This window comes from Pleurodeles waltl, chromosome 6, assembly GCF_031143425.1.
Source record: "Pleurodeles waltl isolate 20211129_DDA chromosome 6, aPleWal1.hap1.20221129, whole genome shotgun sequence".
NCBI classification, from domain to species: Eukaryota; Metazoa; Chordata; class Amphibia; order Caudata; family Salamandridae; genus Pleurodeles; species Pleurodeles waltl.
Genome location: NC_090445.1, coordinates 411,140,628 through 411,156,553, shown reverse-complemented (window position 1 = coordinate 411,156,553; position 15,926 = coordinate 411,140,628). Strand labels below are relative to the sequence as shown.

The following is a 15,926-nucleotide window of genomic DNA, read 5'->3' as shown; positions in this document are numbered from 1 at the left end:
GGCCCTAAATCAAATTGATGGGACCGCACCCTTGTCAGAATGAATTTGTGGTGGGGTGGGTTCTGCAGTCTAGTAGCAGGAGGTGTGAGGAAGGAGGGCCGGGAGTGGGGTGCTAACTGTTATGCTGAAGTAAATTAATAACTGATCACTAAGTCTTTAACTAGACCCGATTGAGATGGGCGAGCTGCTGTTTGCAAAACATTGTCGGACAGCTTTCTGCTGGGGCCCTAGTTTACTGGCCTTGCTCGCCCAAGGTCACGGATACTCAGTACAGCTCAGGGGTTGCCTGTGGCCCTCCTGGCCTCTAATTGTACCCCCCTGGTGAACAGCAGCACTTGGCTGCTGTTCACGTAACAAAGCAGAAAAAAATTAGAAACGGGCATACTTTATTTATACATTAAGTCGCCTAGACAACTTATTTGTAGGAATAAGTTATTATTTTTAAAAAAAAATATTTTTGCACTAAACTTAAAAATGTAAAACTGCCTGCAAACTTCAAGAAAGTGCATTTTTTTAAAAATGCATGGGCGTTTTACCTCACTAGAATCATATCCTCTCACTGCATTGAGAGGCATTTATTAGAAGTAATACATGATCTTAGAAACATCCACGCAGCCCCCATTCTGAAAACCATGCCATTAGTGAACACAGAGGCAAGTAATTTGTCAGGTGCACCTTGTGTGTATAATTGGAACAACCTCGTAGTTTTATTAAATAAAACACAAGATAAGTTTGTATAGTACACATCCTAAACCTGTGTATTTCAAGGGGCTCTCATGTGGTAATGAAGTAAAAGGAGGCAAATAAAATCGACCAATTACCTAGGATCACAGTTTGGTCAAACGAGGAAGCTAGTACTGAGCCCTAGTTTTCTGCTATCACATTTTGTAATTCAGCGCCCAAATGAGTATCTTTTTCTCTCCTGGTCTGTTATTCACACCATGTATCTGCTTCGCGCAAATGCCAGCCATTGTGTAAGCCGTCATAGAAGTAACTGTCTAGGAAAAGACACTTGCCAATGGGATTACTAGTCGTGCTCAAGGATTGCCGCCCGCCTGTGCCTTTCGCCCCTACATGTACTTCACTCCCCCCTTAGTTTCCTTCATCTTTTATTTCCATCTCTGCTCTCTCACCCTCTCACCTTGCTTTCAGACTTAATTTCCCACGCTTTGGATTCTTCTTTTTTTTTTTTTTTTTTTTTTTTGTCTTGTCTCTTTCCCTAACTCGCGCTTTTATTTTTGTGAAGCGAACAGTAAACTAGGGCATAGGTACTTTTGCTGCATCCTTGTTGTTACAGGGTTGTATTGTGCCGTTGGTATTTCGTTTTCCGTTTTGTATACTACCACACCGAGGATCGTAAGTGGTTTTCCCAGTAAAGTGAGACATGAATGTAGGCCCCAGAAAGGGCCTGCTCCAATGTCTGTTTTAATACTACCGGGTCTGAGAACCAGAGGGACCTGACCCACTTAAAGCCCCGTCTAGTTGTGAAAGACGTATTGGGGATATTATGAAAGTTGATTATGTTCCGCCCCTTGGTAAACATTGGCTGTGCCTTTTCCCATTCAAGTAGTACAGGGCAGAGTGGTGTTGAGTGTTCATGGTGTTACCACACTGTATGTTTGTGCAAATGTAATGGTCAATTCACTTTAAAAGGTGTTGTCTGTATTGGCAGTTTTATAAATAAAACTATACAGTGCACAGATGAGTGTGGAAATAACATCAATAAGATCAAAACAAATCATTAAACTTGGTGAAGTATTGTTTCCCACACATTACAGAAATAATACAATGGGCTTCATTTGTATTCCTAATTCTGAAATACTTGAACAGTTCATTTAAACGTTGTTGTGTGCTGGAATAAAACTTTCCTAATCACAGTACCCTCCCACTTTGAAGTCGGTGAAAGAAAAGTAAAGGCTCGCCTTCAGAAGACCGAGCCTGACATTTGATCTCAGTCTTTGAATGCAAAGCAGATGTGTTGGGATACAAACCAGATTTAAAGGCCTGTTAACTGAAAGCAAGTTTCTGGAAGGATACAGAAAACATGGTTTAGGCAACCGGAGGGACAAAGTGGACCTGGAGAGCTAGCAAAGACAGAAATTTGGAGTTACAAAGCCAATAGTAATCGATGAGTGGAATGCATTCCTGGGTCAACTTTCGGAAAGTCCCCATGATGTAAAGACAAACCACACAGCTGTGCTGTCTGGTAAGTTGTGACCTAAAAATGACAAAATGAAGTAATACTAGCACAGTGTGCTGCAATAAACTGCATAATTTCCTTTTCTTGTCTCATAATTTAATTGTCCCACCCACACAATTTGGCCCTCCCCTAGCCCATAATTCCAATGGCCCTGATCAGATTTATAGTTTTATTTGTCATTATCCTAATGGACATTAGTAGTAGTAATGGGGATATTAATCGCCTTAGTGATACCTTATTTTCTTTATTTACTCCAACTCAAATGGAAAAAGTGGCAGTGTCATTTTGAAGGCATAGAATGGGACTTCAAAATAACGCAGATGGCTGTATCATAAGCTCCCCTTTTTAGCAATGGTGTGCAGCATATGGGGATTTGGGGGTGCTGTACAGCATGACTGAAAAGAAAAGGTAATAGATCTGAAGATAAGACTTACTAGGTTTATTTGTTTTTTTGTGGTTTGACTAGGAGATCTCAAAATCAAATGAAATGAATCCGTGGGAAATGCACTATTAGATACACAGAACAAGACTGCCACCAAATGTGCAAAAGATTTCGTTTTATGATAAAGTGCTTGCAAAATAGCTTTAACAATATACAAATTAGACTAAATACTGCAAGCCATTTTTATATGTCCATTAAAAGCATGCTCTCCACAGCTCTGTTGGGAACACTCTTACAATATCTCTCGCTCAACAAAAAAATCTGATCAGGAAGCGCAAGTGACTCCATCAATCAAAGCCAAAGTGGCTTTCAAGTAGCCTTCCATTTGAAGATTAAACAATTGCACATTTCATGTCTCTTAGACCGCAGGCACCCTGGCAGAAAGGGTTTTCTTGTTCAGCAGGGTTGGTAAGGTTCAGAGTTCACCGGTTTAAAAAAATAAAAATTGTTAATGAGCTGTTATGCAGGATGTGAATCTGCAATAAGGCACTTTCGTTGTTGGGCATTTTGCAAGTGGTTACTTGGGGGTGGGGTTTGAAGGAGGGGTAGGTTGTGATCAGTGTTTAGTGATTCCTTCCGTATGGTGTTGTGCTAATGGTCTGTGGTATGTGCCCCTGTCTCATCCAGTAGGCCCTTTTCAGACATAGTGTGGTTTCAGGGGTGTGTTCTGCCTGAATCGAAGTTGGGAGTCCTGATGGAGGATGCTGGAAGCCTGACCTACAGCACTACCACTTACGAGGAGTAGCATCTGCTCACCTCCAAGAACAAAGTAATCTGGACAGAAAAAGCCTAGTTCTCTGCGTGTGGTAACCTTGCTTCATTGCCACAGAGTAGCTGAATTAGTAGTGGGAGGGGTAGAGGCAGGCATTGTCCAGTCAGAGGTGCATTTTTTTAAAATTTGTTCTGCCTATGCTTGTTGAGTCTCTGGTTCATTATAGATGGGTGTACGAAAGTGGATTATTCGCGATGGGCTAGTATCCACCTTAAAAATACAATAAAAATAAAAAAAACACTTGTCAGACATCACTTAAACTAAAACTTGTGTTCAATCCTGGGTCATGTGACACAAAGCACTCTTGCTTAAATCAGACAAGGTTTCATGCACAGTAGAAAGTCACAAAACTCCATAACCGATATTAAAATAAAGAAAAACTTAATGCATTAAATAAGATCAAAATGACATCATGGAGGGAAAACCGAAGAGCGAGAGATACTTTTTTAATTTTTATTTATTTAATAAATAGTCAAGTGAAAGTAGTGGCAAAAAGCACATTGTAATGATCACTTGACGCGTTTGAAGTATGAGGCTTATTTTCTGAATACTCAATAAGAGGTTTCCTCTCTGGACTCTCTACACAATCGCCCATGAATAGAATCCTCCCACCAATCCATGCTCTACATTCCACCCTCACATTACAAAGTATTCACTGATGTTAGAATATAACACATCTCCCTTCCTTTAAATAAAACAATATAGAACAACAAATGAAACCATAAAAGAAATAAAACATACAAATGTTATACTTAAACTACTGAATAAACACGAAAGATAATACTATAGCGTACAGTCTTACAATAAAATCTAAACCAAGTCCCTAAACTTGACAGGCCAGCATCTTGTTCTTGCATTGGACTTCACCCTTGATGCAACAGAATCATTGTTCTTGGTGATATCCACCTCATTTCCCTCCAATCCCATACGTGCCTCATCACCAGAATCATTTCCAACGATAGCCTGTTCAAGGTGCATATCTCCATCCATACCCTCTATAGACTGTGAACCCCCTGCTACCAAAATCCTTCCCAACCCCTACTACATGATAAGCACACTCTCCTTCATCCAAGTATTCACCGTTACCACAGCACTGTCAATCTCCTCACATTCCACACCTTTCCATCCTGTGTAACCGCACTTTTCCTAAAGACCTTGATCACCTTAAGGGCTCTTCCAAACTTAGACGTACCCTTTCTCACAAATCCAGGCTTACATATCATAACCCAATCTCCCACACCAAAGCTAGGCTCCTTCACTTTCCACTTGTCGTAGACCTCCTTATACTCTTTACCCCTCACCCTTTCTCGGACCTCCTCCATAGACACATCCTCCCAATTTTTACCTAGTTTCCTCTTAAACCACTATGGACACAACGTGCACACATGTCCCCCTTCTCAGCTGTTTGAAAGTACTCAAACCCGTGGTACACTGTGGAGTAATTCGATAATACCATAACTTTTCCCTTATCATCTTCCACATTCCTCCAAATCCACGTGCCCAACAAATACTTTCCTTAAGGACCCGGTTGAATCTCTCCACCTGTCCATTTCCTTATGGTTCATATAGTGGAGTCGTAAAATGCTTGATATTGCTGTACTTAAGAGAACTCTGCATTTCTTTAGCAACCAACTGGGCTCCATCCATTATCTGAAATCAGAACTTTGGGATAACCTTCTCTAGCAAACACTTCCTTGAAAAAAAACTGACACACAGGGAACCTATTTCACTTCAGGCCACTTGGAAAAATAGTCGCCAAGGCATAACGTGCATCAACGGGAAGTGAATAAAATGGACCCAAAATGTCAAAACAACTTCTGCCAAGAACTCTGCCATGGAACAGGTACAAGAGGAGCAGGAACAGTTCACATTTTATTTCTGCATTCTCATGCACACAACTCTCTGACCACTCTGTCTGCCATCTTATCTAACCCTGGCCACCAGAAACAAGTATGTTTCTGCCTTTTCATGGACATTCCTGGATGTCCCTCATGAGCTAGTTTCAAAATAGTTTCCTGCATACCTATGGGGGAATGCACTTCCCTTTGTTAAATAACAGCACATTCTCTACTTCAAGTTAGTCTCCAACTTTTCCAAACTATTCTATTTCTGCTGGAATCCTATTTCTGTCAAGCCACCCCTCTCACATACCTCTTCACTTCTTGCAAAACAGCATCCCTTTCATCACACACCATCCACTCCTCTTCCTCTATACCATCAAACTCAGCAGTCATGTATCCCAACACAGCAGATACCTTTTCCAGCACATTATGTAGTGCTTCATCCTTCGTCTCATTTTGGAGAAGTCTCAACAATCTGCCACAGCATTACTCCTACCAGGCACATACTCCACCTTAAAACAATACTCTTGCAATCTAGACACAAGCCTGTCAATATGAGCCGTGGCATTCCAACCCCAACCAGGAGAAAGTATACCTACTAATGGTTTATGATATGTCTGAAGAATAAAGCTTGAACCCCAGATGTAATTTCTAAAATGCTCAACTGCCCAAATACATGCCAACAACTCCTTCTCAATCGCCACATATCTTCTCTCAGCATCCGTCAATTTACATGAAGCAAATGAGACATTCCACTTGTCTTTTCCACACCTTTGCAAAACTACCCTTCCTATTCCATGCATGCTTGCATCTACTGTTAACACACACTGTGCTCCAACACTGAAAGGTTTCAAAGTGGGGGGCCTCCACAATTTCTTTTTTGATTCTTTCAAATGCTTCATTTTGTTTCTCCGTCCATGCATACTGGCTCCCTTTACGTGTGAGTTCCCTCAACGGCTCCATCTTAGTGGCAAAACTTTCAATGAATTTACTGTAATATTCACCAAGACCCGTAAATGACAATTTTTCCCGATTATTAGGAGCATTAACAATGGCATCCACTAAGGATTGCTTTGGTATTACTCCTTCTCCTGATATAGTATGACCTAAATATTCGACATACTTGGAAAAAAACTTGCACTTCTTTTACTTTAGTCAATCCGTTCTCACTCAAAACTTTACAAACATTAATCACATGTTCTTTCTTTATGCTCTTATTTCTTGAAAATATTAAAACGTCATCTTGGAAACATTTTACATATCTATCCATGTCTTTGAACAGATGGAACATTGCTCTCTGTAAAACTGATGAGGATGCTAATCCAAAAGGCGTTCTCTTGAATTGGAATACTCCCTGAGGAGTGATAAATGCTGTGAGATGTCTTGAGTCTCCCGTCAATTCTATTTGATAGGCTGATCTTAAATCCAGGGTGGAAATTATATTTGCCCCTTCAAGCAAGCTGATCACCTCATTGATCTTGGGTAAAGGATTACAATTTACAATAATAGCATTCACGGCCCTCAAATCCACACACAACCTCAAGGACTTGTCAGCTTTCCGGGCCATCACAATCTGAGAGACCCATTCTGAAGATTCAATTTCCTCTAGCACATTCTCATCCACCATCTCAGATAAAATGTGTTCCACCTCCTTTCTGACACTTATGGGAACATTCGGAGCTTTTGTACTACAGGTTTAGCATTAGCCTTAACTCTAATCTTGTGTCTGTAGTTCACCAATTTGCCCAATTTATTGGTGAACACTTGTGGAAACTTAAAAATAATCCACTCTATTTTCACAATCTTCTATGGCTAAGACAGGTTCTCTACTTCTTGGTTTCAAAATTATTCCCAATTTACCTTGGTCTCTCCAACCTAGAACATTCATACCTTTAGCTGCCACATGCAACTTAACATTGGCACACCTCTCCTTGAACAGTCTCGGTCTCCACAAACCCCATCACATCAATAGTTGAACCATCAAAACTCTCGGCTATATCAGGTTCCTTTAGATCAGTTATGTTCCAAACTCCCTCAAATACTCGCTCAAAGTAATCCTGCACCACAATCGTCCATGGCGATCCCGAATCCGCCATTAGTTCTAATTTTCTTCCTAAAATTTGCACCTCACATAGGTTATTTTGCCATACCACCTGTTTCTTCCTTACTACTCCTAAGTGATAACACCATACCCCCTGGCTCCTCATCCTTCACATCATACTTTTGCCAGTCCTCACTTCTCCCACTCTTCATACACCATTTTTTTAATTTATTTTGAAATGTTATTCTTAACATCTCTGCACACCCGAGCAAAAGTTCCCATTTTACCACATTTCTTACTCCTTCCCAATCGCAGGACACTGAGACAACGATGCAAAATGGTTCAAACTACCACATCAGAAACACGATAACCTCTCTGACTTATCATTCCTTCCTTTCCCCCTGCCACATTGTTACTGGTACCCAAATTACTACCCCTCATAGCACCCACAACCTCTGATTCCACACTTTTTTTTTTTTTTTGTCAAACTTGCACTGACTTAATCCATCTCTCAGACTGCTCCAAGGCTTTCGCCGTCAAGATAACATCCCCCATAACCTACAAATGTTCTTGAATTTTCCTACTTTTCACATGTACTGTAATCTGATTTCGTATCATTTCATCAGTCATCTCCCCAAAGTTACAATGTACTGATGATCCCCGCAACGCTGTCAAATTCATCAAGTTTCATCAGAGTGCTGTACTCTAGTGTAGAACTTGAAACTATTCAATGCAATACTCGGTGTAGGTTTGAACCTATCTTCCAGTCTCATTAATGCTTCTTTAAAAACATCCAACTCTCCATCAGCCTGTCCTTGCATAACAATGGGAGGCAAGGTTCAGAAAACCATTTGACCCTCCAATCCTAAACAATGTTCCAAAATGATTTTTTCCTTTCCTGAGACATATATTCTCATCCATTGCTTTCAGGTACGTCAACTCTTCTTTCCACCTGGTCCACGGCATTGGTGGATCTCCCTTGGTTTGCAAAAATTTTGCTGGCGATTCAAATTGCATTTTTGCAACTGTCACTTCCCTTGTTAAAAACAACTACAAAAAAAAGTGCTCCAATGTTAAAACCAAAAGGTTCAAACACGTAGAGAATAATGTAAGTTTATGCCTCCATATCCTTGACAATTCAGTCTTTCAACTGTTTATGATCAAAAAAAGAACATCTTCCTCCAGTACAGTGTTCCTTAGTCCCTTTTTAGTGTCAATGCTGGGCAGGAAACAGGAAATCAACGAAACTCCTCCCAGCACTTCACAGAGAATCGACAGCCAACACGCACTATGATAAAAAGGTATTCCAGGTTTAACCAAGAATTCAGCGTGAAATGCCTTGGCGCACAATAATTCCTGTTACTGAAACACCACCGCGTACCAGATGAAACCTCCTTCTCAATCCAGCGGAAAGGTAGGAGCGCGCGGTATAAAGTGCGTGCAGTTGTGCTATTTGTTCCAAACATGTGGCACACAACGAATGTTGAGGCAGCACAACTTGTGCAGTGCTCGTTCAAAATTGCTGTGCAACCAACTGCAATGAAAACACCCAAATCGATAATTTAAAAAAAGTGCACAAGGCCGCTTAACTTAAACAATGTTACGACGTGTGACCATACATCACCCTCGTGCTGTCAAATGCGTTGAACTCATCCAAAGCATTACATTGGTGCTGAAAGCAGTAAATCTGACAAACTAGTGAGTCAGATCACACCATCTGCCATCTTGGTGACACTGACGTAGTACCAATGTCGAAATCCTTGTCTCCACTGTAATGATCCACTTGATGCGTTTGAAGTATGAGGTTTATTCTCCGACTAATCAATAAGATGTTACCTCTCTGGACTGTTTCTACAATCGCCCATGAATAGAATCCTCCCACCAATCCATGCTCTACATTCCACCCTCACATTCCACAGCATTCACTGATGTTAGAATATAACGCACATGTCAATGACTGTATACTGGGGAACTAGACTGGGACTTGGATTGATTTGGGTGTAAGCCTGGGAGTCAGTTAGCTAACGTTTTAATAATTGCAACACAGGAAGGGACTTTGCCACTTTTCTGGAGGAAAAATCCTCTTTGAGCAGGCAGCTGCTGATATAGTAGGCATTCCCGTGGAACAAAAGGCCAGATATCGAAGAAGGTTTTCGCTTTGGAGACTTCTTGCAGAACACCGAATGAGACTTACTCGTTTTTTCAGAGGTGCTAGAAGCCATGAGCAGGATGAAGCTGGAATTCAATCAAGTACAGAGGGATTTCCAGTTGAATTATATTTTGCGCAAATTCTTCTGGAGCTCTAGAAGCAAAGGTTTCCACACTTTCTCCTGGTGCCCAAAAACACACAGGACTAAACTAAGACCTCCCCCCACTCCTCACACCACCTACCCAAGACCATAGGTGAGGGCACTTAGAGACCCTTAAGGTGCCTGTCAGAGGCCAACAGCAATGTCCAGGTCTCTTGTATTTTGTTGTAGCTACACCTGTGGTCAGCCAACTGACCATTGCAGACCAGTGACTGCCCTTTAGACAGGTCTGTAGCGAAGTTAAATTTTGACAGAAAGGAAAACTGGTTTTAAATATTCGGTAAGGCACCCCTGAGCGCACCATGCTGCTGGCACGGTAGGGTGCATCATAATTGTGTGTAATGCCTGACATTTTAGAAGTGCCATGTTCCCCAACCGACTAGGCCCAAAAGGACCTTGTCACTGGTGAGGCTATCTTTTTTTTTTCTTTCTTTTTTTTTTTTTTTTTTTGGGGGGGGGGTGGGGTTAGGTTTAGGAGACGAGATTAAAGGCGTTTCAACTGTTAGAACCTATTGTTGCCCTCAAACTTTGTAAGGTTACAGGTATACAAATAAGTGTGTGTGTGTGTGTGTGTGTGTGTGTGAGAGGTGGGCAGGGTTCTGCAAATTCAGACCAACATGTTGCACCCTCAGATAATACCAGCTGACTCAAACTTATGTGTTAATCAAACGAATTACCAATAGGTGTGTATTGCTTCCTCTGGGCCACATGCTAGTTTCAGTCAGTTAAAAGCTGCACTGAGATGCACCAACCCAGTTACTATGCCTGAGACTCATGTAACTCAGGAAGAATAGCCTAATTGCACTTCAAGAATAAACTTCGTTATGAAGCAGCATTTGAGTGATTGTGAAGTGTTATAATGTGGCCCTGAGGTAAGTAATCACAAAACACACATTGATGTGAGGTTTCATAGAAATGAGGGAAAACAATGTTTATGAAAAGCTTCAGCTGCCCCTTCCTGTTTATTGATAATTACCGTGACCGGAGGCGGTAGTGTAGTGAATATGGATAATTAAGAGATTATCATTTTGAGTCTAAACAATACCTTGCCAGTTCCTTTTCTGAATTTGCTCTGCAGGTTTTGAATATCATCACTATCAAAAGTAGGTGGTCCACTTCCTATGCTTCAAAGCGTGACTGAGGCACAGCTCACTGTCAAACGTCTAGTGATGGTCAGATATATTCAAATGTTCTCGACTTGAATGAATGTCCTTTTAATCTAAAATGTTTTTATCTAGGGTTGTACTACTGAATATCAACACTAACAGTATTGTGGTACTTAAGTATTGAGGACCATTTCGAGGGTCAAAATATCAAAAGGCAAGTTCATATAGGGTAGTATAGATTTACTATTCCTGACCCCAAATCTGCACACTTTGAAGTTACATGTACTGTTTGGTGGGGGGGGGGAGGTGTGTGTGTGTATAGATACGTATATGTGTTGATTCTATATTCGGGGTGCGCTATTTTTATATTGTCCATTACATATCTTGAACAAATACAAGACTGACTAGCCCATTGTGTGTAAAGTGCTCTAACATCTACTGGGATAAATATCCGAGCTATGACGACAGGCAGGGATTCTTGTAGCTGGGAACCCTCTAAATTGAAGGGGATGAAATGCCTGTGCATTCTTCCAGTGTGCCTGGTATTGTCTTCTACATATGACTTTACGTACTGATGACCCATGCCATATACTTGATCTTGTCTGTTATGCTTTCTTCCATTACAGCTGGCGCATCCCATCAGGCTGCTCTTGGAATACACAGGGACTTCATATGAAGACAAGCAGTATGTCTGCGGACCAGGTAACAAAGGGTTGGATGTGGCATGATAAGGTGTCTTCAGTGGGCCAGGTCATGAAAAATTGAAGATGGTTTTGAACTTCACCGGCCTGGTACTCCTTGGATTACTTAGTCTTACTACTAATGCCAGTACTCCCAAAGTGAAGTGGATCTCATGTCTAGAGCTGGATGCCAGACATTTTCATGTATTTTTACTGGTAGCCCTGTCCTCAGTTTGGATGTGCTATAAAGGTGACATTCTCAAATACCCAAGTAGCTCTGAATTGGACCCAAGCTGATCTCTCCTCCAAGAACCAGCTTGGGGGGGGGGGGGGGGGGAAGCACAATGTGGTTTCAATTTTAGTAGTACCTGTGGGGTGCAAGTAAGAAATATAGACCTTACTTCCACATCTAATCGGAGTCCTTACAAACAGCCACATGACGGTGCTTCACTGCTGATCAGTCTAGCATAATAACAGGACACCAAAATCTGGCGTGCTGCTGATCACCACGTTTGCTGTAGGGACTTCTCTAGCACATTCTTAGTGACAGTCTGGAGTCCCAGCTGTAGGCTGCCCCTCTACCAAAACAGAGCGCTCATGAAGCTTGGCTCTTCAGTGAATCTGAGCCTCCATGACCACTGGTAAAAAATGTGCACATGCAAACTACACCGAACTCAAACCTAGCTGAGGCTAACCAGGTGAGCATTGACTGAGCATCACACCTACAAAGTTCACTTGCTCTTTGATGAGCACTGGAACTTCGTTATGCAGATTAGATTGCTTGTGTTGGTCTTTTAGCAAGCCCTACTTGAGCATTTAACAAGCCTCACCAGCTGAGCCATAATTCAACTTCACTTCTTGGATATTTAACTTAATGCCACCTATCCCTTTAAATATTACACTCCCCACCCCATATGTATAGGGACTAGTAGTCAGTAGAGTTACTATTTTTAAAACCATAAAGACGTTCATTATAAATTACAATGCTCATTCCTCCCTATAAACCTGCTTTGGTATATTTTATTTATCCTACTGAAATGAGCAAGTCTTTAAAGTAGCTGGAGTGTGTATGCAGATTTTTAGGTTGAAGCCGCACTTCCACAGGTTTGACTGACATTGAATTCCCTTGAGAACCCTCTAACTGCTTGTGGAACTACATCTCCCCTGTTGGAGTGTTGTACCCGCACTGTCAGCATGCAGAAAACATTTGTTGGACCTGCAAACAACCAAAATAAATTATCTAAATGTACTTTACCAATAAGTTCCTATAAATAGTAGGGTGTGATCACAGACAGTTATAGATCAAGAAACATATTTATCTGCAATTCTGTCTCCTCATTATGAACCAGCTTTGCCAAATTTAACCTACTGAGGAAAACACAAATGATTAAAATAGCAAGTGTGTATGCAAATTTCTGTACTAAAGCGCACCCTTTCAACCTGGTGCTGGTCATTTTAAGTAGTTGCTTCTGACTTGAGGTTGGCCTCTTAACAAGTGGAGCTGCACATTCACGAAAGAATAACAATGCACCTGTGAGGGACACAGTAATGACTAGTAGAACTTCAGCTTACAGTGAATGTCAGTGACTTTCCATTTCTCTTTTTAAAGCACACCTAGTAATGGCTAAAGGAAATGCAGCCGTGGGTAAAAAATGTCAATGCTTTTGCATTTGACTTGTGTAGGACACCTACTAACCACTAGTGGAACTGCAACTTCATGGAAGACTTTTAATGCTCCTACATTTGACTCCATAGTAACACCTAGTAAGGGCTAGTGTAACTTCAGCTTCATGTACATTTCAATAGTTGTGAGGGACACCTAGTAATGACATGTAGAACTGCATCTACACGAAAGAATATAAATGCTTTTTTATTTGACTCTATAGCGCTCTGAGTAACCTCGGCTCTGGGCTGAAATTTTAAGACTTGGTGTTTGACTTGGCAGAGGCCTATTGAAATGGCATAAGAAATTGCAGGTAGGTGTGTGTGTGTTGCTATAGAGGCGTGGAAGTGCTTTATGGCAAGTAGCACGCTACTCCAGAAACTAAGGTTAACCAATGGTTAAATGTTGGTTATTGTGATTTGTCCTGATCTCTCAAGAAAAAAATATTGCATGCATTTACTACAGTTACTTTCATACATTATACGGATACCAGCTAGGTGTGATTATTAGTGGGGAATACGTTTCAGGTGAATGGTTGAGAGAAATAGGATGGCAGAGATTGGGTAGTGTTAGGTTGCAGAGATAGGGTTTTAATGCAGGAGAGGTTGTGCTCAGTGAAATGAGGAGGCAGCCTTTTGCAGAATTACAGTAAGATTAAGGCAGACAGGCAAGAGACTGCCAGGAGGCTATACTCGGAAATAGAAGGCATACAGAGGATGGAAGGTGAGAAGAGGGTCACTCTGAAGGAGGGGGGGGGGGCAGGGTGCAGAGAAGCATAAAGTGGAAATAAAGTTCGGGTTTCCATGCAGGGTTTTAGGAATATAGTGGGAGATAGCACGCAGTCAAAGGATGTAACAAGCAGGCGGTGTTGGAGGAATGATGTTTTCACGGGGTTTATTATCAAGCAGTAAAACATCCCGATATACCTGCATTAAGGCATGGTTTTAGTATCTAGAACACATTAGTTGAGGACATTTTAAGAAAGTTGGGTTTCATCCCCATGATGTATTTTTATGATGCTTCCTACAGGGTTGGCTCTACAGGGTTCAATATAAGGATAGCATTGCTGGGGAAATGGGAAATTGAATGGAGCTGAGGGGGTGGGGGTTGAGTGAGAGCAGCCACAGCCTTAAGAGGCGGCCTGATATAGGTTCCCTTTGACAAATGTGTGACAAAGGAACCAATCCTCCCCCTCCAGAGACTGAGGCCCTTCACTGACCGTTGCAGGGAGAGGCTCAGAGGTCACAGGTAGGCTTTAGTCTTGCCTTATGCATGCTAGATATAACAGACATGCAACAAACAGTAGGGTTTAGAAGACGTTTTGCCCTGAAGACGGGCAGAGGACTCATGCTTTGAGAACAAAGTTTCCTGGCAGGTACTGCCAAAACATGTCAATTTGAAAAGTGTAGGGATCCATTATAAATCCACTAGACACCCGGATTTCCCGATTGTATAGGAGGTGAACTGCTTTTAATCCTACCGACTATAATCCTGAATAAAGAATTTTCGGATAGACAATGATTTTCAACTTTAAATTGTTTGTGGTGTGTGGGTTTTTTTTTTTTCTCTTTTTTTTAGAAAGAGAGGCTTGTTGAATACTTGGCGCATAGCTGTTTCAACAACACAGTGCTGCCTGAGCCTTGAATAATGTCCTTTAAGAAGGCGAATCTCGCTTGAAACTAAGTGTCTGGTTTAGATTGACATTACTTTGAACTGTCAAACAGTTTGTTAGGTCTACCTTACCTTAATCCAACTAGTCGGGCTATCCTAACATTAAGCCACCTTCTTTCCCTGACAAATGAATGTGGCCTCTGTTACGCTTAAAGTGGAAATTGGCTGCCTAACACTCCTCGGTATCCTGGGTTCCGACCTTCCTTCACCAAATTTTTATCTATTGGCTTGCATTATGCTTCTTCCTACTATAGCCCATACCATAAGGTAGAGGGCACATTACTAGGATATATAGTGCCACTCTGTTTACAGTACAGTAGAAGGCACTTGACTTAATCAGGGATTGCTGGTACCTGTATATGTGCGGTTGTCTTTACAGGTATTCCATTTCCATAGTAAGTAAGACATATACTGAAAATTGAGTCATTCACCAGCGTTGGCATTTTTACTTATCCTATTGAAATGAATAGCTAAGGTTGTGTGGGGTGTGTTTTTTTTTTTTTTGTTTTTTTTTTGTGTGTGAAAGACGCACCCTCAACTTGAGGACATTCGAAGCAGTTGCATCTTACACGAGGGACATTTATTAACATGAGTTATTGGAGCTTTGTGAAAGACTTGTTTAACAGTTGCTTCTGACATGAGTAAGTGGAAGTGAAGTTCTGCAGAGTTGCAGTCTTGTTAAAGACTTCACAGTTTCTTGTCACTTGAAAAAGAACATCTAGTAGCTATTCCGTTACTGTAGCTTTGTGAAAAGGCCAGACTGATTGGCTTTGGCAATGCAAATCTTTTTTTTTGTTTTTTTTTTGAGTGAATTTGAGAACAGCAGTGCAACCCTGCTCCCTTATACACAGCGATTTATTTATGACGATCTGGCAGGTTCGTTAACCTAGTGGATGAAACAGTTGAAGAAAACCCTTTTACTTTGTTTCTCGAATCTTTTTATAAGGTGAACATTTCAAATTTGGGGAGAAGCTGTGGTATTAAGGCCAGAGCTGCTGACTGTGGAATTAGAGACTGGTCTGAGTCGCTGCAGCGACTCAACATCCTGTTGTTCTGGGGAAAATAACTCAATCTTCCCATACCTTAAAAGAGAAAGTAAAGTGACCTTGTGTAATGTAGCTGGTGCTCACAATACATCGGGGACGGCATCACACTATAGTTAAAAATAAAAAATAAATAAATGGGGAACCCTTTTCTCCTT

The 15,926-nt window shown here is 41.3% G+C and overlaps 1 protein-coding gene across 1 annotated transcript in view; it reads left to right on the top strand.

Annotated features, from left to right (window-relative positions):
• The window catches only part of LOC138299791 (glutathione S-transferase Mu 5-like), a 70,083-nt gene that overhangs the window by 15,482 nt on the left and 38,675 nt on the right, over positions 1 to 15,926 (top strand). Inside the window, exon 2 of the mRNA XM_069238347.1 lies at positions 11,338 to 11,413. Within this exon, the coding sequence (XP_069094448.1) occupies positions 11,338 to 11,413 (76 nt within the window). The remainder of the gene's footprint in view (positions 1 to 11,337; positions 11,414 to 15,926) is intronic.